The sequence below is a fragment of the Dromaius novaehollandiae genome, chromosome 11, assembly GCF_036370855.1.
Source record: "Dromaius novaehollandiae isolate bDroNov1 chromosome 11, bDroNov1.hap1, whole genome shotgun sequence".
Classification (NCBI taxonomy): domain Eukaryota; kingdom Metazoa; phylum Chordata; class Aves; order Casuariiformes; family Dromaiidae; genus Dromaius; species Dromaius novaehollandiae.
The window spans coordinates 8909919-8937908 of record NC_088108.1 but is presented as its reverse complement, the minus strand read 5'-3'; the positions used below and the strand labels follow the sequence as shown (position 1 = coordinate 8937908).

Genomic DNA, 27990 nt, shown 5'->3' with positions numbered 1-27990 from the left:
TCTTGAGTCCTTTTTAATACAATAATTATTTTAGAAATGGTATCTGGGAAATGTATATCCACTGTCTGGTGGTATGTATTCCATATATACTTCACCCCATCTGTATTTCATTATTTTCACTCCTGTATCTCCTGGACTGACCTGTGGAGTTGCTACCATCGGTAGTTTTGCCTTGTGCAAACATCCAGTGTTTAGCCGCAGGTCGCATGGTCGAGCGGTTTATCTTTGGAAATCATTGGCTTTTCCACTGGCTTTTACCGTGATTTGGAGTAAATCAGTTCGTCACTTTTGGTAGCATAGTTTTGCCATCTCTTATGGAAGGGTAATACAATCTACCTACATCGACAGATGTTGAAGGACTTTGCAGTGGAAAAACTTGAAGAGCCTTGGCTAGAAGGGCCTCTTCCATTTTATTGATCGCTTCTTCCACTCCTCACCCTTCCTTTAAATAAATAAATAATAAAAAACAACTCTTCATGCTTCTGAAAAACAAATCAAAATAGCATTTACTAATTTGCTGTGCTTGCCAGAAGACGACATGCATTCCTGCTGATGAACCTAGGAGAACATGTCACAGCTGTACAGAAAGCCAATCTATCACTTGACAAAAGAGACATCTTCAGCTCTTCACCTGAGATAAGCAAAGCTGTTGGAAAGAAAGCAAGTTCAATATTAAGTTCTTTGCCTCCTATGCCTGCTGGATCTTTGTTATATGTACAGTTTACGTTTCTACACCACAGCATTTGCCTGACAAATTTGCTTACCTGACCCACACTGAGACTGCTTATTAGAGTGGTGGGAGAAAAAACTGTCTTCAGTGGAAGCAGAACTGCCTGTTGGTTTCTCCCAGTGAGGCTTGTAGGATGTGCTGCAATTTGAATCTCACAGCAGCTAACTTTCCCAAGAGATGTGGGGCAGTGCATTTCAGGGACTGTTGCCTTCTCTGATTTCTATGTCTGACACAGATCTTTTAGTCAGAGAGAGGTGCTGCAGTTCCCTTCTGAACACAGCTCAGACTTTGAATCCTCTGCTGTTTTCTAGAGAAAGCAGGATGTGTTAGTCTAGCACTGATTCCTGAAGGGTAACTGCTCAGAGGCTGGCCTTTGCCAGGTAGCATCTACAGCAGCTAATGTGAGTAGTACTGGGTTCCTGATGATCACATTCTTAATTGGTACCATAGTGTATCTAAGGCAAGTGGTGGACATGGGCTTGCTGATACATTACATTGTAAGAGAAGACAGTCAGACTTAATGCAAAATTCAATTTAAAGCATGATAACTAGACAGCTAAGAGGTAGGGAAGTTAAACAGCAGGAATTAGGGAAATTTAGTCTTACAGTCCTTTTTCAAAAGTCAGTGGCAAAACTCACCCTGACCTGTGTAGAAGGTTTAAGGGACCCCAGGGAAAAAGAGAACGTTGATCCAGGTTGCTGAAAAGAGGATCCAGAGTCCAGTCCTATAAATCCCTGGTTGCCTTCGACACTCAGCTTTGTCCATCCTGAGCTCTGTAAAAGTGAGTTGGCACTCAGTACCTTCTGAGACCAGTGCCTTTTAATTACTATTTCCAAGCAGAGGCTACTTGCTTTTTCAAGTGATTAGCCATGTTCATGTGTCAGGATGCAGCAACCCTGTGATTCTTCACATCTTGATTGGTCTTTGGACCCTGCTGTGAATGTTAAAATCCTTAACACCTTTTTTTGGGGGGGTGGGGTGGCTTGAGGAGAATGGTAATTGATTAGCTTTTTTTTTTTTTTCAGGTATGAACTTTCCGTAGCTTCCCTGAATGAGAACGTGATATGAAGTTATTTTTATCAGTTTTAGGATTTGGGGTCTTCTGAGGCTTTACCACTAATATCCCCAAGTTTGGATTCTAATAGCCCGATGGCTAGAGAACTCAAGTTCATACGCACTGTTGTTTCCCAGCACATAGGTGAGAGCTAATTAGTGTCCATTGATTTGCAGAGGACTGACCCAGGGGTCTAACCCTACATTGAATCTGAGCCGTTAAGGGGATTCTAAATTGTCTTGGAAGTTTAATGTACTCGACCATCTTTCTTCAAAGTGTTTGTGCTGTGCTCTGGTGGCATGGCCAGAGCAGCTTCACTACCATCACTGCAGTGATGTCAAAAGGAGTTGGACCTGAGGAAATGCTGACTGACTAAGCAGTCAGCATAATATCCACTATCCTACTTCTAATTTCCTTTTTAAAATGCTGTTTTCTAGGACAGTTTATTTATAACTTTTGGTGAATATAAAACAATACTAAAGAAAAGTAAACATGGTCTTGCTAGCTAATCCTATTTCTTTCCTATTTCAATTATGCTGGCAGAGTGATTCTCACCACTATTGGACACAACTAATGGTAGTTCTCATATGTACATTGAACACTTTGTACAGTTCAGGTCTTGTTCCTCCGTAGTGCTGTTATCTCACTGCAGTTCTGTCTATCCTAGAAGGGGATGTCTATCCCAGAACATCATGTTGCATGATTTCAGAAAGACACATGATTGGAAATGATGGGAGTTGTGTGACTTGCTAATCTTTCAGTTCAGATGCAGTTCCAAAAAGACTTTAAAGATTAGTTTGGGATTGACCAGAAAGTCATTAAAAAAAAAAAGTGAATTAAATACAACAGCTTTTTAAATTGTTTCAGACTTCAAAAATTGGTTTGGTTCCAGCTGAAGCCAATTTTTTTGTTTTGGAGATGATGATTTCTGGGCTATATACCTCTTTTTCCTGACAGAAACAGTGTAGTGAAGCCTATACCAGTTAACAGTGTTTCTGCAGACATGAATCTGTGTTTTTCAACATAAGGGCATATAGATGATGGATGTGAAAAACTTTTTGTATGTGTTTTGGCTCACTGCATTTTTCAGGGTATATAGCACAAGCTGTTTGTGATGGATTTTATGGACTAGCAATTTTTTATCAGTTAAAGTACGTATAGCATGTCTTTTACACAATCTACAGCCACTTACTTTATTACCTGGAGAGGCAGTGGGATGAGTCCAAAATTGGTCAAAATGAGACCAGTTTACTCTGCCTGAAGTTTTCTAGGATTCTGCTTTGGCTGTTCCAGGTGCATGAGTTATCTTGTTTAAAGCATGAATCAGTATAGCTATACTATATGCAGAGTGTAGTAGACATACCAATATTTTCTACAAACGTGATGTCCTGTTTCAAAAATGTGCATTTGTATGCAAGAGGTGTGCTTTACTGACAGTTGTGTTTTGTGTAACATGAAAGGAAATCGCAAGCAGTCATACATAATTGCGTGGATCTACAGTGACCACTGACACCAAAACGTTTTAGTGTTTCATTGCTCTGCTCTAATAGAGGAAAAAAAAAAAAAGCCTCTTCATGTCCCATTAGGTGAATGTGGGCAGTCAAGATTTATAATGAGGTCTTATTCGATCTGATTTACACCAAGATAAATTTGGGGGAGCCTTGTGAGAGTTCAGAGGGGTGAAGCCGGTAGAGCATAGCAGGATGAAAACAGAGCAGCCCATCGTGGGGTGTTCCTGGCCATGAGCATCTGGGTAAGCGAGGGGTGTGGGACCTGGGCCAGCCGTGAATTCTCCGAGGGAGACTCGGAGCGTCTTCATCAGTAGGCCACCTCTCCTTCTCGACTATCCAGGTGGTCCAGGCCCCTGACTTCAACAATTAAATTTCAAGTCTAAAGTTGAATACCAGCTGAATACCCCCTTGTTTAATGTTGCACATATTTCCGCTCGGAACTTTGGGAAATTTAACAAAATGTTCACGTTCAGCAGTAATAAGTGTCCCTTTATAAATGATGCTGGGTATCTCAGAAGTATCTGTAATAGACTGTGTAGAGCAGAATCTGCCAAGGAAAGATTTTGTTTTTCAATTGAAACAAAATAGAGTAAATCAAATAGTCTCCAGTGCAAAGTGCTGACCTTGCTTTTAACAGGAGTCACTTACACCACCTCCACTTCTCAGATTTTCATTTTTCTTTTTTCCTGTTTTCCTGCCCCCCCCATATGTATTTTCCTAGCTATGATCCTTTCACTGCTTTTCTATTTCTCTCTGCATCAGTTTATGGATTTTGCAATTCTTGTATGAATAGAGACTGGCTGACATTAAAGGAAGACCATAGACTTCTCTGTGAAATTTAACTCATTGCTTCTCTTACCTGCTTGGATAAATAATGATAGTGCTGATTGAAAAAGATGCCACCTTTTTCTGAGTCACTCTATAGCTAATCCAAGAAAAGCTCTCTGGCAAAACAGGGTCTTTTGGCTGAAGCACAAAGCTAGCATTTTACCCTATTATCTGTAAAAATACCCTGTTATTTTTCATGAATAGTGAACCTATCATGAATAGTGATGCTGCTCACCCCTGCATCCTGGTGAGATTCCAGCTTGGATCATTATCAACATAAACCACTTATTCTCCTGGAAGCCTCATTCAGATAAATTATCTGCACTTCCTGTCTTAAATTCTTATTGTGGTGTTCCGCAGTGTTAGCCTTTCTTTCATAGGAGATGCCTTTCAGATTTGAGTTGAGGCAATTTCTGCATACGCTGGAGAATACAATTGGATATTAAAGTATATTTTCCCTGCAGACTTTTCTGAAAAGATTTTATGCTTCCTTGATAATGTCTGGAGATTCCCTGTGTTAATAAGAATTGTTTTGTTAATTGCTTCCAGAATCTACTGCTCTGGAATACTCTGCATTAATCAGAATCTTCATGCAAATTTAAAAATGGCATTTTTTGGACAAAATTGCAGGCAGGATTTATATGGTTCCTCCTTTTTATTATGTGGTCTCTAAAAATGTTTCTATCAGGCCTGTGTATGCCAGGGTAGATTGCTGGGTTGAATTCAGTTTATTGCAGGATTCTCTTTAAGGGGATTAAAACATTCTAGGCAATAACTTACTCATTATTGATTACTAATTCTGTTCTGAAGAAGGTAGGGCAAAGCTGCATGTAAAATATGAATCTATCATTTCAGTTTCTCAGAAATTCAGCTGTGGAATCCAGTGTATGGGAATGCACTTGCGAAAAGTCTCAAAGGCAGGAGACCTTGTTCTGCAAAGTAGGTGTAGGAAGGGCACTAGCAGTTTGAGATTCTGCCATGCTATCCTGCCAGTCTCTTTCCTGGATGAAAGATGTTACAGAAGTGTAAAGGATTAAGATCAAACCTCCTGGATGATCGGTACTCTCTAGGACTTTGTTCTGCATGAGAGAGAAGGGCCTACAGTTCAGATGCTGCCCACTGGCTTCTCCACTGAGCCTGCCAGCAAAGGGTTGATTAGTGCCCATCGCAGGAGGGTGGCTCTCTTACAAAGGCCGGCATCCACTAAGAACTGTTCACTGAAGCTCTCATTAGGGACATTTGAGTAATACCAGACTGCACTGCTATCTAATCATTTACCTGAAATTGAGACTTTATTTTACCCATTTAGCCATCCTCCTACCCAGTTAGTTCAGATTTTTTGTGACAGATTCCCACTTTAAATCCAGTCACAGAAGTATACAATACAGTGCTGCAGTGATTACAGTTGTAAGTGTGTAGAGATTTATTCCCAATATGGGGGGGGAAGCAGTAACTCTTAAATAGTGATGATCAAAACCAAAGAACTGCAGCTTGGTAAATTCACTCATTCTCAAAGAACTGGCTTTTCTCTATGAATGTCCTGCAGACAATTTTGCTTTAAAAATATAATCAAGGCTTTCATTTTAAACAGCCATTGACTTTCTGTTTGCAAAGGCAGCTTCCACAGTACAGCTTGTCTCATTCCTCCGAGGCATAGAGGCACCAACTGGGTTGTGAGTTTCCACTGTTTGTCCAGTATTCTTCTTCAAAAGGAGTTAATGTCATTAATCCTTTCACTGTTGACCATTATACCAGAAACAGCCCACTGAAATGCTTTCTTGGTGTGGCTGGATGTGTTCACTTTGTCTTCACATATTATATAGCAATAAGCTTGTAAATTGGATAATGCTGCAACTTAATGATTATTTTAATTGCCAGCATATAAATATTGTTGGCAACAGGCTGTAAGAATGGAAAGTGATTGTTTATGGTTATGGATGGTACTACGTGACTCTTCAAACCTGGTCCAGCAGCAGTTTGGTTACCTAGATAATCTATTCAAAGGACCCAGGCATTTCTGCAGAGCTCATCTGGTGGCGTTTCTGTGCAGTGTTGCCCTCTGAAGGAAGGAGCTGAGATGACAGAGGCTTTGGCTCCCATTCCTGGGTGTCCGCAAGAAAGAAACTGCTGCAGTCCTATGGTGTATTGAGCTCTCTGCAGTGGTGTCTCATAGCAGCACAAATCCTACCTGGAAGCAAATGAGTGCCAGCTCTACTTCCTTGGGAAAACTGGCCATTCCTCTCTCTCCCTCTGGAGCACACACCAGGGATAGTGTGATTCCTTACTAATAGGTAAAAATGGGGTAGAAAACCTCATAGTACTTCCCAATGGGTTAGGAGTTTTTCCTGCAGAGGAGGAAATACGTTCATATTCTCAGTTGTGGTTGACCCTCTGATCCCCAGGCTTAGAGACTGGCTAGCAGTGTTGTTGCTCTGATGGATCACAGGCCCAGCAAGACTGCCAGGGAGAAACAGTCCCTTCAGCTACACCAAATGGATCTCTTTCTCAGTGCAGGGATTTAGTTTTCTTTGGGGTCTGGACTTGGCAGAGATGTGGGTTTTTTTCCCTTTAGTTAACTGTCTTTAATCCTTCTCCTGTGTTTTCTGCTCCTGCCATGCTTTCAATAGATGGGAGCAGATAGACCATGATTAAAAAAGAGCTATTTCGCTTTAGAGAGGCAGTGAACTGGCTTGTGAATGGGCCCTTCTGTTCCCCGTCTGCCTGGGTTCACCTCACACCCATCAGCCTGAGCTTTAGTCTCATTCACGCTGAGCTCTTTGGTCTGTTGGCTCTGAGAAACGCTTTTAAGGGTGGGCGATTTAAACACTGAAGTAGTTTAAAAGGAAAAAAAAAAAACTGCTCAGGTTTCCTCAGAGCTGATGTTAGTTATCCCCAGGGTGCGGGATCATTGGATCATTGGAGCTTTCGCTGAATCCAGTTTGACTTTTGAGATGGTTGCAAATCCTTGAGATCATGCAAGTTCCCTGTAGAGCTCTCTGCTGTAACATTGGAGGGATCCTGGCACTTTCAGTAGTGCCTATATGCAAATAAAATAATTGGGTGGTTGGAAAAAAACAACAGTAAAATAATTCTTCAGCATTTCATTAGTTTCTTGAAGCCTGCCATGCCTTTTGCACCAAAATGAAACTCCTCTGCTTCACAGTGATGAACCCCCTAAAACAAACAATTGAGATTAGTATTATTTATAGGTAACCGCAGGATCATTCATTCATTTCAAGCTGTTTATTTTTGGGCAGCGCGGTGAAACTGATGAAATTGCCAGTTGTCTGAAATGCTACTGCCAGTCGTTTGAATGAACAGTATTGATTATAGTCACAGGACTATTCATCTCATACTGGCACATACACAATACATGTATTATAAAAATGTTGTCTCTGTTGACAGCTGGGATATGAAATGATACACTGAGTTATACATCCTTATAGGCAGAGTATACATAGACTTTCCTTAATTCAAATTTAAGAATAGTGCAAGTTACCTAAAGGAAAACATAATGGAGTAGCATGCTCCAAAGAGTATTATAACACCTTCAGTAGAAACAGCTGGTTAGCAAATTTATGTTGAAATGAGCTGACATGGTGAAACCCCAATGAGTTCTAACTGGTCTGAAAAATACTCTGCTGTGGAGACTAAGGAAATCTTATTTTATTAAACAAGTAAAGGATTTCTTATAAGCTGAAGACATGAAAGTAACTGTTTCAGTCTACTGTATTACCACAGTTTTGTTTTAAAAGCAAAGAAAACCTAGAGGCAAGCCCTGTTTGCATTGCGTATGGTAGCAGTCTCCCGGGTTTATAGCAAATACCTTCATCTTTCTGATTTTTGATTTAAAAAATGCAATGGTTATGGCTGTCTACACTGTCCCTCGAAATTTTTTCATCCTTCAGTCTGTCACTTAGTTAATGGTGTGTATCCCAGTTGCCTGGGTGCTCGCTCCGTCACATCCTCCTTTTGATACTGGATTCGCTGGAGAGAAGCTCAGCAGATGGCCCTTCGGCTGCAGCTTCTGTCCCTTCACTGGAGCAACCTGTTGTTCTGAATCAGAATGCTAAACAAAACCCGAAAGTTGAAATAAAAGCCCCTCTCTCATTCTTACAGGATGTGGTCTTCCATTGATAGAATATTTTGGAAAAACTATGATCATTAAGTAAAGATTAGATTTTCAAGCAATGTATTTAAAAATTTCCATTGTCTTGCTCTGTGGTAATAGAGAGTGATCAAAAATAGATTAAAGTTTTCTGAGCATTTTTTAACTTTTACTAGTGCTTACTTGATTATGTCTGAAATAACTCCATTGTCTTCAGCAGTTACTCCAGATTTAGATCCTTGCAACTGAGAGCAGACTTTCCTCACATCTACCCAAACTAATTGAGATCTGGGATATTGAATGTGACTTGAATGGTGTACATTGGTGACAGAAATAACTTGGAGGATGGTGGATATGTGGTTTTAATGTATATTTGCAATTGCAGCAAATTTATGGAATAATGCATTTAAGGTATCATAAAACATGTAAACTCGGATTCACAAAGTAGACCGACTTAGCATGCCTTAGTTAAATGAATAGAAACAGGTTTATATCATCCTAATTCTTAAAATGGTATTTAGCAGTTAGTTCTTTATAACAATATGATGGGTAGAAATCTTTACAAATTTGCATGTTGCTCAGTAGCCAAAGGATCATATCCTTCTTCAGCTTCTATGACAATTTTCAAATGTTTTTTTTTAATTTTAATATTTGAAATATTTCAGTTTTCAACAGCATCAACTATCAATTTCCTGAACTTGAAAATCAGTTTTTCTCCTGATCTTTCTTCCTTTTTCTTCACATTTTCAGATATTTCTTTACTGATATGTTGTAACAATGAGGGGGGAAAAAAAACAAAAAACAAAAACTTGAGCATCTGTTGTCACTGGTGTTTCAGCTTTTAGCAAGCCACTTAAGTTGCCTACTGATGTAGAGCGGCATCTCTGCACTTCTGCTTTCTTTTCTTTTGTACCGATCTCTGCAATGAATGTGTGCAGTACTGCCATGCTAATTGATGGTGGTTTTGTGGGTTTTTTCATTCTTTCTCTAAGAGCCCAGCCTCCTGTTATGGGACAGGGTATTTACATGTTCATCCTCCATAAAAGTTGAGGGGAGTTAGTTGAATAAATGTCCTACCCATGTGTGGGAGAATAGCCCCTCGCCCCCAGCTGTCAGCACCAAGAGTGAGGGATGGAGTCTTTTGATGATCTGTGTAGTGCAGCAGCACTGACAAGATACAGCAGCAAAGATAAAACACTAGCTACTGTACTTGCCAAGATTTAGGGGTCTCTTAGCTGCAAAAGGCTCTGCCTAATTGTTATTGAAGCCTTCCCTGCTGAACTTATGCATCAGAGCAGCACAAACTGAACACTTGTGATGGCTGAACTTGCTCCTGCTGTTCATGAACCAGCTATACTGTAAATGCAAACAGTAGGTGCTCCCCTTACCTCTAATTAAAGCACATATGCAAGTTTTACTATTCAGTTGCAGTATCAAGTTACTCAGAAAAGCTAACTTGGGAGTTGAAAAGCAGGTATTTCTGCTTGGTAAACTATTCTTAACAGCTTTGCTTTTCTGGCTTCCTCAGCAGAAAGGACAGTTTTGGAGGAGGTGGAGCCAAGGTACAGTGGTGAGTTGATCTAGCGTGTGCACACACACACACACTCTCTCTCTCTCTCGATTATGGAAAACTGTGATTCTTTTTAGTGCTCACTTCAGAGTAAAGAGGAAAATTACCTGGAAATACTAAGGAAAGGTAGCCTTCCCAAAGTGATATTATCTCTTCTATGGAACTTCGAGAAGACCGATTCTCTATCCTGCTTGTCTTCAGCTTGTAGTCCAGGACACAAGCCTGCAAATGCACACATTTCTAACTTTGCACACATGAATGTTTTCATCAAAATTGATCAGAACTAATTCCATGAAGCTAAGCACAAGTGTGAGCATATGGAGAGCTGAGACTGATGAACATAGACCTACAAACCCCGATGATTATAATTCTGTCTCCTTCTAATACTTATGTTGCTGCCAATAATTTCTTCTAAAAATAGCAAGGTCACTTATGGTAGTAAGGATTATATCTGATGGCTGTCTGGACTCTTAAGAGGACAAAGACAGGGGAAGAAATAGGGGCAATATGAAGAGCTTGAGAGACTCTTCATATATGGCTTGTAAGTAAAAAAGCTTTATGTATGATAATCTTCAAAATTCAGTGCACTTTTCAATAAACAGCTTCTTGGAAAACTCAGTTTGGAACTGGACTCTCTATTATAAAGTCCAAACTTGCTTTTCAACAGTCAGTTCAGTGCTGCATGAAATGGTGGGTTGGATTGTCTAATTCAGGCCCGTACTTTGATCTTCATTAGTAGTGATTCCCATTCTGAGAGTGAATGTGGCACTGAGCAGTCTCTGCTGTGAACTTCTGTTGGATGTCAGCCACATCGCTATTCTTGGGGGGGTTGGTTTGTTTGTTTGGTCTTGCCAGCAAGAGAGAATATGTAGGCTTGCCTAGCTTAAATAAGCCTGGTTATTTTTCAGAAGGCACTGTTATGATACTTAGTCACAGGCCCAAGTTCTTCAGCGAACAATCTTTCCAGTGTCATCTGTTCAAGTTACTCTTTTCTAATCATTGGCAATAATATAACTTTTTAAACAAAAATAAACCCTGATTATGCTGTTTTAGAGGAAGAATTCTATCTCCTGAATCATGTTTTCTCTCCTGTTTGGTTTTTTTTCCTTATCTTAAAAAAAAAAAAAAAAAAAAAAAAAAAAACCACTTTTTTTCTTTTGTGTCAACATTTTGTTTCCTGTTCTCTTCCACTGCAATTGCCTCATGAATGAAATGCACTTCTCCTGTTTGTGCAAACATCAACTTGTATCAAGGATGAAAATTTTTAAGTTGTGTACAGTGGCATCATTTTGTAGAATTACTGTAATCAGTGAGGATTCTTGATAAAGCTATGCAACAATATGATTGCTTGATTCCTGATAAGTCTCACAAAGATGAGAAGTTTTACATGTGAGGATTTCCCACTCAGTCCCCCCAAATCTCCCACAACTGACATTCAGAAATAAATCTTTTAGGAGAAGAATTTAATTAGCTTGCATTTCCCACATCATTGAGTCTAATTAACTGACTACGCTTTGGATTCCCTCCCTCATTTGGGAAGTTATAATGGACTCTGTGAAAGTTCTTGTAGGTATAACAGTTTTAGAAATAGACTTCAAAATACATCTTTTTCAGAAGGCTACTTCTCTGCAGAGTCTGATTAGTTGCACTTATTTGCTTGACCTGTCATATTTATTCTGCTCAGCTGAAGTCATGCAAATACTAGATCCTACCCTTATTTACACTTGTTTGAATGATCCTTCCTTGAAAAGGAAGAAGTTGGTAAAAGAATTATTTTTATTGTGGCAGTTTGATATTTTGTTTTTGTTCCCCAGTGATATACTCTATGATATGTTTTTATTCAAAGTTATTTGTATGATAGCAGGATATTCTGTATTTGAGACTAGCTTGGGGCTTGGGGGATGAAGGACAGCAGGTAAATGAAGGTAAACTGCAGCTTAGAAAGGGACACCAAACCAAGAAACATTGCACTTTTTTGTATGGAGACCTGAAGCTGGCCAAGTGCTCTGCTTTAGCGCACAGCCGTGATGTGTTTGCAGCTGCCGTTCAAAAGATTTTTCAGTTGCCATATCATGGGTTGGTTCTGTGGAAGGGAAGCTTTCTTTCAAAAACCCAAAATTAAATCATACTTGCTTCATTTTTAACTAATGTGTAATTTATATTCATATGTTCACGGCTAGTAAATTATCCTGCTTCCGTCAATCTCTCCTGTTCCCATATTCCCTCAACAAAATAAGAGGACAGTATCTTGCTATGTGTCCGTGCAGGAACTTCTGGGTTCAGAGTACTTCTCCTCACCAGAAAGGAAGTTACAAGTGTATCACCATAACTGGAAAGATTAGAAAAAAATCTGGAATACTTTTAAATGTTTCACATTTACTTAGTGGAGATTCAACAGTGAATTTAGTCCCAGAGGTAAAGAACAGAATAGCAGAGAGATCTGCATACCCGTTCCTCTTTAATAGGTGATTGCGGTAGAGCAGGGGGTAAGCAACATTGTCTGAGCTTCTTGGGGAAACTTGAGGAGTCGGTGAATTCATCAGTCCTTTTTATGCAGCTCCACTGGAGGACTTAAATCTTTGTCTTTGTTTTATTAAATTATTATGAGAAAGTCATTCTGTTATCAAATTCATTTGTCTCATTGCAAGTTTCTATACTGTTTTTGTTGTAGGAAGGTTTCATCTCACTGATAACATTGCCAGTGGGAAGAAAGGCCTGGATTAGCTCATGTAAATGACAAATATACAGAGACAATCAGAGTACAAAGAAGCCTTCTGTGCCTATAGCTGACATTTCTTGGAAAACGAGGCCTCTCGTGCCTTCTATTATGGTCTGGAGAGATACTTCATTTAGTCAATCCATTTGAAAAGCGATACTACGTGAGTTCACCAAATAAATGTATTCCAAAGACTACAAAAATTTTCAAGTCTAAAAATAATCTGTTGATGGGCCACTTTGAAAGGGTTGATGCTGTCAGTGAGTCTGCCTGAAAATCAGACTAGGAAAATTCCGTAACAGTAACCTAGCGCTACCTCCCTGCAATAATTTGCTTTAGATAAATATACCTTCAGCTTATTATAGTACTTCATCTTTTTATGCTGTTTTGTAAGCTATATAGAACTACATAAGATAGGGAAGTGTATGTGTGCCTATATACATTTACATATATGTGTATGTATATATCTCTGGTTTTAGAACCTGAGTTTGCGATGAGCTGTTTTCAGCCAAATGACATGAATGCTTGTCTCAATGACTATTGTATTGTTTTTAACAAAGGAAAAATATTTATTCTAAATTTAAACTGGAATTGACACTGACTTTTGCAAGTTAAAAGTCAGAGTCATTAACCTATAAAACCTGGAAGATATTGTGAATTAACCTATGTAAAATTAGAAAAATAGAAACTTTATAAATTTATATTTGGTAGGCCATGAGTAAGTTTAATTTAAAATAAGGCATTATTTATGATCTCCAAGTGGAGTCACATATCAGTTTCTAGTTGCTGTGCATAGCAAGCTGGGGTTTTTTTGTGGGTTTTTGTGGGTTTTTGTGGGTTTTTGTGGGTTTTTGTGGGTTTTTGTGGGTTTTTGTGGGTTTTTGTGGGTTTTGTTGTTTGAAAGGGAGCCGAAAAATGAATTGAGTTCACTGAGGTTGTGGAATGGTTCTTTTCATACTGCCATCTGTGGCTGCTGGGAATAAGGGCTTCCCTACCTGCAGAACCTGGTTGTGTTTACCCACACAAAGCTATGCAGAACTGACAGTGTTTCTCCCCGGTTTCTTACCACTGAGCAAGATCCTTCCCTCTGCCGTTGCTGTAGCCACACAGTGCAGGGCTGGTTTGAGTCTTCCGTGGTGCATTGAGATTCTGTGGCCAGGTTTCTGCACTCTAGCAGAGGGAGGGTTTTCACGAGCCCCAGCGAGATGCCTGCAGGACACCAGCAGGTTCAAGTCCCTGTGATTGTCTCCTCTCATCCTGTTAGCTCGTGGTGTTCTGTAAGCCAGTGCCATTTGCAGAGGATCCCCATGCAGCAGAAAGATAGTATTCCTGAGCACCAAGAGTTGTCAGGTGTTGCAGAGATACCTGCAATGACAGAAAAAGAGGGAGACGCAAGGACCTCATGGAGAGGCTGGAATGAAGCTACTCTTTCCTTAGAGCAGTTTAGTTCAGTGGTTGGCCTCTTGGACCAGGCTGGTGCTGCAGATGAAGCATAACCAGCAATGGGGTACAGGCCTTCAGGGTGACAAGGGCCACCCTTCTGCAAGGAGCTTGTCCTGCAGCTTGCCACAGAGCTTCAGCAACTCTGCAGTCATGTGAGCGCTTCCTGTAGCAGAGAGAAATTCAGTGCTGTCATCCAAACTGCTGCAGTTAAGCTGGTTGGTGCCAGTAGATTGGCCACAGGGGCTGCTGTCATAGAGGTGCACACTGCTGTTTTCAGGCTGTCCCCCCCAGCTTTGTACTGATCCAGAGTATTGCTGGATTTGCACAGCTCTATGTGAGCCACTGGTAAGTCATCTGCTTGTTCCTTGCCTATTCATGGGGGTGTTTCCTTGTGGTACCGCAGGGATGGATTGATTACTGTGGAGGGTTCACTGCACTGGCTTGTTGAGAGAGGAGTCCACAGTGCGTTGCTCTTTAAAATACGTACTTGTTTTCTGCCACAAGGATTAGAGTTTTTGCTACCAAGACCAGAGAAGACATGGATAGCATTGCAATTTCTTTGTTGTGTTGGAGACCCCCCTGCTTCTTGAGTTTATGCAGTTTTATGGGAGGCTTGGAGTTGTTTGGCATATACAAAGAAGGTAGTGGCAGATTTATTGACCGTTGTGACCAGCCAGAGAGGAGTGTTTTCTAGATGCTTCTAATAATTGCTGCTGTTACACAAGGATTTGGATTAAGAATGCTAATGCATCTCTGAGGTTGGAGCACCTCTGTGAACCAAGAGAGCTGAGAAAAGAGATAGAAAATAGGCCTGATATAGATGATTAAAGAGTAGGTTGGGGGAAAAAAAAAGTTTCTAAGAGTTTCAAGCAAGTTACTTGAACAGGTATTTTATTTACATGTGAAGAAAGATTATGTAAAAACAGGCCTATAATTGAAATGCAATACAAATCACTAAATCAAATCGTGTAGCAGGATCTCAGAATATGAAAATACTAAAAAGACTGCAGTGAGCAGACTGGCTGGTAGCTTCCTCCTTGTAGCACTGGAAGTTACAGGAGTCTTCTCATTTTCTGTTGTCCTACCAGCAAGCCCGAGCCATTGAGAGATGGGAGAAGGGGCTGTTGTTTGAAGTCACAGGATGGCAGGTGTATTCCTGTTGGCAGAGATTTTAGTAGGTGATGCCAGGGAGAGACTAGGCAAATATGGAAATGCCATGATGCAAACCAGACCGAACCATTTGAAGACCACTAGTATAGCTGGATTGCAATGCGTCACTGAAGGAGGACTTCTTACCAGAGTGGGCCTTGTGTTTAGTTTGGTTCTCAGCCTCCAATTCAGAGACTTTGTGTGCATACTTCAGTCTGTGCCTGCTCAGCGAAACACTTAAGCACGTACTTAAATACACTTATGTAGCTTCAGGATCCAGGAGGCTTACCAAAGGCTTGCAGATGTCGCTGAAACAGCTCTGTACATGTAGAATAAGTGGTTCTTGAGCTGCATGCCATGGTAGAGAAACTCAAGTGCTGCCCACACTACTGCTGTCTCATGGCGCGCCGGTGCTAGGGGTCTGGTGAGGACTGCTGGGACTGAAGGGCTGCTAGTCTGGTTTTGGCGTGAGGCTTTTAGTTCTTCTCTATCGGGAGCAGGTAGGAGGTCCACTCCTCTGTCACCATCACACCTTCCTCTGCAGGCCATGGGCCTTATGCTGCCCTGGCGATTAAACAAACTGCTCTCCGCATGTGAATGTAGCGGGGTCTCGTGGAGCACAGAAAAGAATGGAGTTCCACCAGATTACTGTTTCACTGTGCCATTAGCTGAGAACAGAATTTGAACCAGTATTCAAAGCTGCAACAATCTGTCCAAACCCCCTGAGATTAACAAATAATTTCAAGCTAGGTCTGTTGTCTCGCTTGGGCAACCTCTCCTCCTTTGCAAGGGCAGGAGTCTGTAAAGAATTAACATGTAGCAATGTGACTTTTCTTTCACAATCCAGCTCTTGCTGTATCATTTCCATCAAGTCTGGCTTGCACATTATTCAGCTGTGCACCAGACAACTCTTTTGTTATGTGCCAATTAACCCAGCTTGATAAATAGTGATTATGCATAATTTATACAGAATAATATTCTCGTCTTTCTCTGTAAATAAGGCACTGGCTTAGCTGAGGGCAGTTGCCTGTGAATTATTGTCAGATGTGATCCTGAAGGTCCAAGAGACTGGTCACAGGAAGGACTCTTTGGACTGTAAGGCAGAGAGAAATGATACCAAGAATAAAACTAAGTGAAGGGCATGGGGAAAAGGAGAGGAATTGTTTTTGTTTTTATAAGGGGCTTTGGGATTTTGTTTTTGTCATTCTCTAGCTTGCTTTTTCAATGTATTGAGTAGGCCTCTCAGTCCTACTCTAGCTGTCACTGAAGTCTGTGGAAGTTTCTCCAATGACTTTGAGTAACTGGATTGGACCCTAAGGAGCATCTTAGCTTTAGCGGGCTGCTGAAGCCAGGTTTTCACAGCCGTTTGGTTTCCTCTTCGGCATTAGCTGTCCAGAGCCTCTCAGCTGATAAGCTGACAGCACAAGGAGCAGGTGAGAATTGCTTAGCCTCATGAAGCTCGAGTAACCAGAGAGAGGGACATGGAAATGTGAAATCCAATCCACCAGTCCAAGGTGTGCTTGCAGTGGCAGCGCTTGCTGGAAAACGGTTGCAGAGCCTCCGGGAAGATGTGGTAGAGCCTGGTGTGCACTGTGCTGGCGTGCATAGAGCCAACTGGAAACTGGAGCTACAGGCTGCTTGCAGAGCTGCTGTGCTGGCAATTACATCCCTTTTGTCCTTGGACAACCTTAATACTGGCCTTTACCTCATGGTGAATTTTACCCAGTTCAGTGATTCCAGGTGTGTTTGCTGTTTTGCCTTTTCTCTCTCATACTATGTAATATATCCCCACAGGCCTATAAATGGCACCACCTCAGCAGACTCAGCTCATCTTTCATCACGCTGCCAGAGTCATGCTTTGATTTATTGCCTTTCACCACAGTGGCCTAGGATGAAGTCAACTTCTGAAATCACTTAGGGATCTGCTGAGCAAGCATACATTTAATAAAATGCCTCCCCCTTTCTAGTTCCTCCATACTGGGATGTTCCAGTGAAATGAGTGAGAATCCCCTTTGGAATAGCAGGCTGCTGTAGATAGCCTGCAGTAGCTTCACATTTAGGAGGCACAGCCTTGCGTTTGGCTGTTACACTTCGTGGAACTGAACCTAACGTTATGCAACACCCTCAATCTGGCAAACGTCTGCCACTTTTTGATGGATGGGATTTTTATTTTTCTTTATACTGCAAAACACTTACTTCTCTCTCAGCTTTTTGTTTAAGGTATTGACCAAATAAGTGATATATATTGTCATCCCTGAAAATGATAGCTATTGTTACTTGGGTATTCCTTGATCTATCAATTCTTGTCTAATTCACAGGAGAAACAGTTTTCTGAGCGTGTCCTTTTGTTCTACAGCAGAATGCTTAATGTCTCGTGGAACTTTTATTACTTTGAATAAAATTATAGAAACATTCATAATTTTATGTTGAACTATTAAATGTTACTATGTGTTTATTAGAATATGCATATTAGCAGAGTATATTGGCTGCCTATAAATTAATTGGTGCTAAATTTCCTTGTGTTTTATTACAGTGAATAACTTTTGAAGGAGCAGGGTTTTTTCATATTTTTCCCTCTTACAAACCTTTTTTTGGAAAAACTGCTTTAGAAAATAAGAGAAATAGTTACAATCTGAAGTAGTAATCATAGCATGCTGGCATAAAACCTTAGCTTAAAAAGTAAGGTATTTCAAATGGTGCAACAAATGGAAACAAGTTATTTAGCTCAAGTATGTGTTATATATTTGTGTTGCGTGTATACTGTTTCCAGCTCATGGTTCATGACTAATGCCTGCAGAGTCTCAGAAGTGGAGAATACAAATGATCATTATTTGCTGTAAATATGTTTAGATTCTGTTAGGGAAAACCTTTGCCAGGTTTCTGTGGCTCCCTCCAGCAGGTGTTAGCTTATCTTCCACGCTTTAGGGAGAATGAAGTGAATGGCTGTGTATGTGATAGGTGAGGCCTTTTCTCCAAGGTCAAAAGCTCAATGAACTGCGTGAGGCACGTCCACATCTTAAGTCTCCTTAAATTTGAGGTCAGTGCCTGAACTCTAAGCATCTCGGAGTATGGGGCTGGCTATTAGGAGCAGAGTCTTGGCATTACACATGACGCTGTGTTGTTGGCAAGGCATGGTCCTGGAGAAACAGAGCAGAAACAGCTCTTCATCAAACATCACTTGCATGGAAGTTGGCCAGATGCCCATTGCCTTTCCGTTTCTCTCCAGCAGTGAGTTTAACAGCCTACAGACAGAAACCTCTTGCTGCTTCTCCTACAGATACCTCCTTTGGTCCCAGGACCAGCGCAGGCAGCAAAGGCTCACAAATAACACAAATCCTCAGCAGTTAAAGCTGGGCCCTCCAGTAGTGTCACGAAGCAGCCTGAGTGCCTTTTATTTTGAACTGCTTGGTATTTGTTTGATCTCCTCCGCTTTAAAACAAGCAGTAAGGAGTCTTGTGAGCAGCTTGTGGAGGAGGTGGGATGGGGAGGGAAAGTGGACTGTTAACAGTAGAACATGGTGCATTGTCTAGATGGGTTTAAAATGATAAAACAGAAAATTTGAATATTGTGGATCAGGCTTTGTGCTGCCTGATCCAAGAGCTTGAACTCCATCTCATAAAGGCACACAACAGTTAATTGGCAGGGTAGGTACTACCTGATATGTAACAGGAAAGAAAATCTCTCTAAGCAAGGTACTGTAATATTCCAATTAGCACATATTTAAGTATAGTCCTCAAATTCTTAATTCATTTTTAAATGATCCTCCAAAAAATTAATTAAATTTTGTGGCACATCTATATCTTCTCTTACCTTTAATCCATTTTAAGCTTTAAACCTCTATTTTGGTTTCCTCAGACTCCAATAGATTATTCTTCAAATTCAGCCATGGTAATCTGTTTAATATTCTTTCAAAAGAAATGTTCTCATAGAACTTTGAATCCTGGATGTTTTAAAGATCAATATGTAGTAGTGATCTCGGAATACTGACAGTAAAATCTTTTTAAAATTTGGACATACTGATAACGGGCTGACATTTTTCTTGGATACTGTACAAACTGACTGCTTGGTTTCTTCAAGCATCATAAATACATTGTAAATATGGAGATTTCTGAGTGTCAAATGAAATTTTATGAAAAGTGAAACATTTATGAAAATTTGGTAGGTCGTTTGGGTGTGCTGCTCACTCTGTGCTTGAATTGCTTCAAGTTTCTACATAATTTTTAGCTCTGTGGCCAGTGGCCTTAAAAGAGAGAGCATAATGACTCAGATGCTGCCTGGCCTTACCTTTGTAGGCAGCTTAGGAACTGGCAACCAAGCAAAAGCAGCAAAAGTAACATAGTGTATTGCAAGCTGCTTGGGTTCCCTGCAGTATACTCTCTGGCTGGGTAAAGCATACCTTTCTGAAAGCTAAGCACACTTTAGCTTTGCCTTTCTCAGGACGATAACAGCAGCATTCAGCCTAAATCTTGGTCTTGCAACATGGTGTTCAAGGATTTCCTTGTCATGGCACAGGACATTTAAATATGTCAGTTAAATTTTTAAAATACCAAAGCTTTTTTTTTTTTTTTTTTTTTGCATGCACGTCAAACTGATAAGTTTACTCCCTAGAATTATGCTAATGGAAAAATACATCAGACCAGTATACAGTTAAGCTCCCTTTCCCCTGAGTGCTTTTTGGAGCTGTGCTTTTCCTCAGTCTTGCTGAGGGGGTCCGACTTCAGCCACGCTCTTCCTCCTTAGGAGCAGTCATTGCAGCTCTTGACAGGCCCCTGTTGGCATCATGGTATGTGTGAGACTTCTCACTGTTAGTGTTCCTACTAGCACTGTTATAGCCTAAATGGCCTATTTTTATTGCTTGCAGGCTGGCATTTTTCATACGCTCATAAAATTCTCACAAATGTTTCAATCAGTGTGAAGAATAGATCCAGCATGCAGCAAATTCATGTACGTTGTTAGGTTTTTATTTGACGATAGTAATACATACGAAGGCCAAAATGCATAAAATGTAATGAGTGGAGTCATGTATGCCATAAATAACTGGGCATATTGATACAAGCCAAGGTTGTGGTAACGTATTTGTTCAGCACCCAGCACCCAGGAGCTATAATTGTGATCAAATTTCCAAAGTGGTCCTGAAAAATGCATAATAAGCAAACTGTCCTTTAAGAGTGTACTATTGGACTGGAGTCAGTGTAGAGTGACAAAATCGATCTAGAATGGGGTTTTGACTGGAGAATGTTTTGGGGATGCTTGGATCTGGGTATTTGTTTTGGATTGCTTTCCAACAAAGGGTTTAAAATATGAATGGATTAATCCTTATGCCTTCCATTTGCAATTTAGTAATAAGCTTTTTCCCCAAAGCAGGTGCCTGAACATGCTGGGTTTTGTCTTATCAGCTCTTCTACAAAGAAACGCAAACTAAAGAATATGTAAAGGTATGAAGAAGGCACTAGATAGACCATAACAAGTCTGAGGAGTTTTTCTTTATTATGAAAATAAACATATCACTTTGAAAAGTCTTTTGCCTTAAATGAAATAACAACTGTAGGTCATACTTTTGGTTTGCTCTTTGCTGTGAGATTTTTTTTTCATGTTGTAAGGTCACATGCTTTTTTAGGTGGGATGAGAAGTGATGTTATGGCCAACATCCTAGGAGGATGTGGATCTGATTTCGTGTTGCAGCTTCCTTGTTTCACCCCCCCCCCCCACCGTGAAAATTAACTATTTCAAAAATTGATGTTTTCAGAAATGTTTGTCAGCTGAATTTTAAACATCTAAGTGGAATCTTTTCTGCTTGGCAGAATTTAGTGTTTTAACAATTTAACTGTAAGAGCTAATTTTATTGGCTATAGTTTCAATTTTTAATATGGTGAGTTTGCCTTTAGAGCAAGTGGGCAAGTCTGATAGCCTAGAGCAGATTGCCCCCAAGGAACTCGTCCTGCGTTCCTGGGCGCTGCTGTGGTGAGCTCCTCGGGGCTCAAGGTCAAGAGAGGGTGCCTCTCCATTCAGTATGTTAAAATAGAAAGGAAAGCAAGCAGCAGAGGCACTGTCAGCCTCTCTGAGAGCCTGTGTGCTTACTGTATGAAGTGGAGCTAATGATAGGCTGTGTATTATTGCAGCGAGGAAGTCACGGGACGGACCCTCAGACAGAGGAAAGCAGCAAGCCCGGGGTCGGAGATGTGCTGTGTATTATCCCGTAACAGAGTAGTCCCGTTAGTCCGCTAGCAGAGGCTGGCAAGGAGAATTGTGTGGCATCCAAGGCAATTGGCAGAGCAAAGTGAAGGGAATAAAATTATTCCACAGTTGAGGGAAGTGCAGAACACAAACTAAGGACCTGGTGTGGGCAGCCCACAGCACTGCCAGTCGTGACTGCACTCCTCCTGAGAGCTTCATCCCAGAGAACGGGGTAATCATCAGTAAAACAGGCCTTACAGTGCCCCTTTGACATAGGTTTATTTTGTCAGACCCATTTTCTAAGAAACTGATGTGAGCAAAGGGGAAATGACTTGTCCATAGGAACAGTAATGGAGCAGAAATAGTGTTTGTGACCCCCAGCTCCTGGCTGCAGAGCTGCTCGGCTGGCGCTGCCCTGGGCAGGCGGGCGCCGCACGCCGCGCTTGGAAGCATCCCGCGCAGCGCTGAAACGCCGGGCGCTAGTGACACCCCCCCTGCGAATGGTGTGTTAAACTCCATGCATTAGCATCCTCCTCTAGCTGATATTTCCCACCTTTTCACCAAAAAGCAGGATCCAAACCTACTTATAAATGTTCCTAGTAATGCGTCAATTCTTTATAGTAAGAACTGGATTTTTTTTTTAAGTGCCAGAGATTTGACTTTAGCTTCTGGCCAACACCTAGTAGAAATGTCAGAGCCTGTGCAGCCTTGCTGTGTCAGGAACACTCAGTCACTGGAAGGCAGAAGAACTAAATAGTGTTAGAAAGCAAAAATAAATTTTAAAAAGATACAAAACATTCACTAACTTGTGTGAAATGGGACATCTTTTTGAGATTTTGGCCTGGAGCCTTCCTGCAGTCAGAGTGGAGAAAAAAAAAAAATCACATGTGGTTAATCTTAGCACGTTTGTGTGGTGGGATGATGTGACCAGAGGGAGAGGATGTTGCTGGGGTGGCAGAAGTGAGCGTTTCGTTCCGTTACCTTCCCCGTTAGGATGGCTGAGCTGCCAGTCACTGCAGAAGCGGAGATTTCTGTTTATTTGGGTATGGGCTTTTTAGCAAAGTCTGTTTACCGCTGTGATCAGACTGTGGCCCTGAGCGTTTGCTTCCCTCGACAGGAAACACTTCAGTCTCTCGTGACCGTAACGCTCCTTGTCCGCTTGTGGCTTGCCGAAGGCTTCACGGGCTTCTGGCACGCCGTCCCGGCCTCCTCTGGAAGCGGTGGCACGGGGCAGCAGACTTAGTCTGGGAACAGCCCCGTATTCATCTCTCCATCAGTAGCAGGATCTCCATTTCTCCTAATGTAAAAATTTTTTTTATCATCATCCCCTTTTGTGTCACCGTTACTCAGTACCTCTGTCCCTCTCTTACGGAGGTGATGCCATCTGATCAGGTAGTAGTGACCTGGTTGTGTACCGTCCCTAGAAACGGGCACATGTCCACTGTGTTACAAACGATAACTGTAATTGAGAACAGTGTCTTAGTGACATAGCTCAGGGGAAAAAAATTCACTTTTTTGAAGAATTAGCTTGCATCAGGATTTGTCAAAATTGCTTCTTTAACAGCCAAAGTATGGGTTTGACCATCTGCATTTTTCAAATAGAGAAAAACAAACATAAAACAATTGTGATTAATTAAGGAAAAATACCAAAATTCCTACTCAAACATGGAGTTTTTTCTGATTATACAAACTACTTTCTATTTACAAAGAGCTTGAAGCTAGGGTTTAGATAGCCATTACACCTGTCTCTTTTAAATTTGACTTATAGCACAATGATATTAGGTTGGTAATTAAAATGAATGTAATGATGTGTTTGGTTTTTGGAAAGCAAAGAAAAATATGCCCATGGGTTCATGGACATTCAGTAGGTCCCTCTGATTACATAGGTAATTAGATCACAGAGTAAACAAAACCTGATGCTACAGAACCATAACAAAATTGTAAGTTCAGAAACGCAATTGAACGTTGAGGACCAACATAATAAGCCTTTTATCTTCCCCTTAAAAAACAAAGGTTTACTTGCCCTTTAGATGGGCCAATATCATCAAATTGCCCCCCTACAGTGTATTCAGAATAGATGGTCAAGAAGCCTAAGCTGTAATGAAAGAAGTAGAGGAGCTTAAGGGATGCAGTTATTCAAAAGCAGTGCTGACACTGAAGATAGATACTCTGTGAAATGTTGAATATCTAAAGATCTGTGGTAAATACAGACATGAACCAGGGGAAAAAAGATTGGGCAGGGGGTGCTCTTGTTAGAAGATATTATTAATGAGCCTCCAAAGGTTTTTATGAATAATAGCTGCAAGTGGCTGAAAGGCCAAATCAGAAGTAGTGTCACCTGCACTGGGGTGGTCCCTGCGAGCAATAGCTCCTTGCTGGTTATTAGATACTGTTTGGCAAAGACCCTGCTGTGCAGTCAGACCGTTCAGACTCTGATTTCATTCTCTGTTTACTCGCAAATAGAGAACGGGCCCTTTGCATAGATGGGCACAGGCCACTATGAAAATAGATACAAGTCTTTTAAAACAGTGGTGCAAGGCAGAATTTTGTTCAAGGGACAAAGACCTTGAACCATTTTCAAACCCCTGACCACAGTGCCTATATCAGGCATAGGTGCCAAACATTCAAGAAGTGAGCATGCAAGCTGGAGCGGGTCCCAGCTGGCCCCCAGCACGGTGCAGAGGAGCTGGTCTGAGCTGAGCCACCCAGTGTTGCTTACCTACGTTTGGCATCACCCCAGTTCTCTCCAGTGGCCCCATGGTCCTATAGTAGGAACTGGCAGTCCTAATAAGAGACGGTCTGTATTGTTGATTATGTTCCTGCACTTAGATACCATGGCAGGCGTTCTGAGAACCCCCATGAATCTTCTTTCTGACACTGAGTCCCTGTAACTTTTAGAGATTTCAGTGGAGTCATCACAGTTGAAAAGTATTCCTGAGCCATATACATGATATGAAATAACAGGTGAATCCAGGGTCATCTGAAATGCACTGGAATTTAAGGGTCAGGAAACTTTGGGAATATATTTTGTTTGCATTCCAGAAAGGGACGTTTCTTGGTATTTCCTGGAATACAGTCTCTCTGCTTTCTCTGCAGTACAGAATCCACATGAAAAACTAGCAAACTACTAAAATAAGCCACTAATAGATATGTAAAAGGAGACTGATCTGTGAGGTACTTACTCGGTGTGTATGAGGACACCCCCAGCTTCTGCAAGGAACCAGTCCCACTTCAGTAGATATTCCCATAAAAGTAGAGGGGTTTATGCCACTGAAATGATTTGAAGACTGCCAGGCTTTCTAATGTAGTCTTTATTTTTCCCCTTCTTTTCAGCTGCATGTTAGTGCCTTTTATTTGTTACTTCAGCAGGTAATCTTTATGGTAGCTTTTCTACTTTATATCCTGCTGGTATATAGTTTAACAAAATGCCTTTTGAAACACTGTATTTAATTCCTCAGTCATGCCTCTGGGAATAAATCCTTGCAGTATTATGACTTATTTTATATCTTTTCTTTACTGTTGTTGAGAACTTTAGCAAACTTTTCTTTCAGAAACTGGTACTTCTTATTCCCTATTCGTGCCTCATGCACCTCTCTCTTCCATCTACACCAGCTGTTATTTGATGCTGCTATCCACTTCTGCTCATGTCCTGTTATAGCGGCTTAAACACACCAAAAAAAAAAAAAAAAAAAAAAAAAAAAACCACCTTAATAGCATTTCTATTTTTGCATCTGGATCTCCAGGAAGAAAATCGAATTTTCACACCTGAGTAGCTATTTGAGGTGTTATCCATGATGCTGTGTCAATGAGCTGGTATTGTGGACAATCCTTTTGAAAATTACTTTAACAGGCTTTAGTGATTCTGAATGGTAGCATTTATGGTAGGAAATGTTTCATGATGATACTTTTGAAAATGATGCTGTATATTTCTGTGTAGAAGTCATGTCATCTTTACAGGTAATTACTTCCCCTTGCTTTTTGCAAAGTTAAATAGGCAGTTTTTTGGCAAAGGTGATTATTGGGGATCGTTGAAAATTTTTTTGCTACATCCCATTCTTGACAAGTGAACTTTTTAGGTTGAGTGATCATTTTCGTTGGAAATTCGTTATTTTTTCATTACAAATGGGACTTGGTCATCTCCATCCAGAAATGTTTTGATTTAGAAGTGCTGCTGTGCTATACAGTACTTCAGTTGTGTCACGATCACAGTCTTTATTATGGAGCAGGGCCCCAGCATCTCTCAGGAGGCTCCTTTGCCACCTGCGATGCCATCTCTCTCCATGAGAAGAACTCTGTTCCTACAGAGTTGCAGAACAAAACACATTTTCCCTGCAGCTGTCCTGAAGTTGATTGCATTTCTAATTTGAAATATTTTAATTTTTTTTCGAAAATGGTCACTGTTTTACATGCAGTGGTCACAGTACATTGTGAAACAAACCACTTTTGATTCTGTTTTGATTGTTTTCTAGTACTAGCTGAATTCTTCAGGACACCAGAATAGTTAATGATGACTGAAAATCTCCAGGTTAAAGGATACAAACTTCTGTCCCATGAAGCAATACTTGTTCCTCATTTGTGTTGTCATTAATGAGTCATACGCTCTCAAATTGGTTCTCAAGATTGTAACACTGTTAAGAAGCCATGATGATTTCCTATGGAAAAAGACTATGCTCAGGTTTCACACACAGATTTCAGAGTTGTGGACTCTAAAGGAATAAAATATCCAGGTTGCTTTGAATTAAAGCTGAATCGAGATGAAATACCAGGGAAAACTACATCATGACATTTTGACTTTTAGGTAACTCTGATATTTGCTGTGTAGCTGCTAACAGAGCTCTTGAGGTGCAGTGTGCTACTCAAGGGAAAGATGGTATTTTACAGATAAGCAATGAATATGAAGAGATTAGTGGATTGTAACAACACAGCAGGACAAATCGCAATTCAAAGTGCACTCAGCCCAGTTTAAGAATGACAGAAATTTGATACAATTCACAACTAGACTGAAAGCAGTCTGTAATGTCTCGCAATTTCATTTTGTCTACAATATCGTAAGAAAATAATTTCATGATTTCCTAGAAGGCTTACTTCAAATATACTTTGAAAATTTATTTGCATTCAGTATACTTGAGATTATAACACCTCTGTCTTTCTTTGTTAGTCTGTTCACAGTTTTCCAGAGGAGTTTATGCCATCTTTGGATTCTATGACCAGATGTCAATGAACACACTGACGTCATTTTGTGGGGCCCTTCACACATCCTTTGTCACACCCAGCTTCCCAACAGATGCAGATGTGCAGTTTGTCATCCAGATGCGGCCAGCATTAAAAGGAGCCATCTTGAGTCTCTTGGCTCACTATAAATGGGAAAAGTTTGTGTACCTCTATGACACAGAACGGGGTAAGCACCATCTTTTTAAGTGATTTTTCTATTTCATAACTTGCTACAAGTATTACCAGAATCAGTATGTGCGGCACATCCTAAGTTGTTTCTGGATGCAGGTTGCACATTCTGATTGTCCTAGAAAACAAGTTTATTCTGAAGGAACAGAAATGAAGGGACAGATGAAAACAGGGCATCTTCATATTAGTGGTCATCTATAAAGAGATTGTTTGGAGGATAGTGTTAGCAGTGTAAGCATTCGATTTTGAATATCTGGTTTCCATGGAACCACAAACTCAACACTTGGCAGAGCTTCTGAGTCCTTGCAAAATAAATAAAGTCAGCACTATGAAGTAGACTGTTTAGCAAGACCTTCCACTGTGTGTGACATTGCAAATTCCATACCACTTTACATAAATGTTGTTTTTCCTGTCATTAGACAAAGTCCATGTTAAGGTACACTCTAGAAATGGCTAGGCATCAATAATAGTCTAAGAATAGAATGCATAAAAAGCTTTAGTGTCCTCCTGGAAAAAAGATGCTCCAGATATGTCACATTAATATCCAGAGATGAACTGGACATCTAGATACATGATAAGAATGAGGGAGATGCCTTCTATAAAATAAAAATATATTAAAACCAATGTTTCCACACTTAAGACAGTTGTTAACTATGAAGGATCACCAGAAGTAGTAAATCCTGTCAAAGAGAGATCTAAGCAGCAACAGCTATTTTCTGTGAAGAATCTTGCATATTTCTCTGAAGCAGCTGTTGCCAGCTGCTCTGAGTATACTGAATTTTCTTTGTTAGAGATTTTACCTGAGTAGCATTTTATTGCGTCAGATAGATGTGCCAGTGCTGCTCCTATCATATATTCAGCCAGCTTTATGATTAACAAATCTTGGGATTCCTAGGCCTTCTTCAGATCAAAGCAGTCTGGATAGAGCCAAAGAAGCTCTGATTCCATTCCTGCTCCCATGACAAAGTTCTGATGCTTTAGGCTGCTACATACTGATAAAGATCAAGTCTTCAGTCACGATCACAGTATCTGTGCTTTTCCCACTGAAGATTAGTAATAATCATCCAAATAAGGACATGCAGTATGTTAAAGGTAATTTTAGACTGGTACTGGGTGAATGCTAAGATTTCAGCATTTTTTTAATGATCTGGAAATGCTGAATATTGCTAGTGTTGAAGAACACTAGCTATGAAATCAAACAGAAAAGTGTGGAGGAATTAAGAATGCCATTAGTTTTTCAATCTCTTAAAATTACTATTCATACATTCATGTTTCTGGTTTGTCCATTTTTAAATGAAAGTTCCAG

The 27990-nt window shown here is 40.6% G+C and overlaps 1 protein-coding gene across 4 annotated transcripts in view; it reads left to right on the top strand.

Annotated features, from left to right (window-relative positions):
* Nucleotides 1-27990, top strand: part of GRIA3 (glutamate ionotropic receptor AMPA type subunit 3) — a 158624-nt gene that overhangs the window by 7932 nt on the left and 122702 nt on the right. For all 4 annotated transcript variants that reach the window (XM_064518179.1, XM_064518180.1, XM_064518181.1 and 1 more), the window contains exon 3: nt 26443-26682. In XM_064518179.1, coding sequence (XP_064374249.1) covers nt 26443-26682 — 240 coding nt within the window. The remainder of the gene's footprint in view (nt 1-26442; nt 26683-27990) is intronic.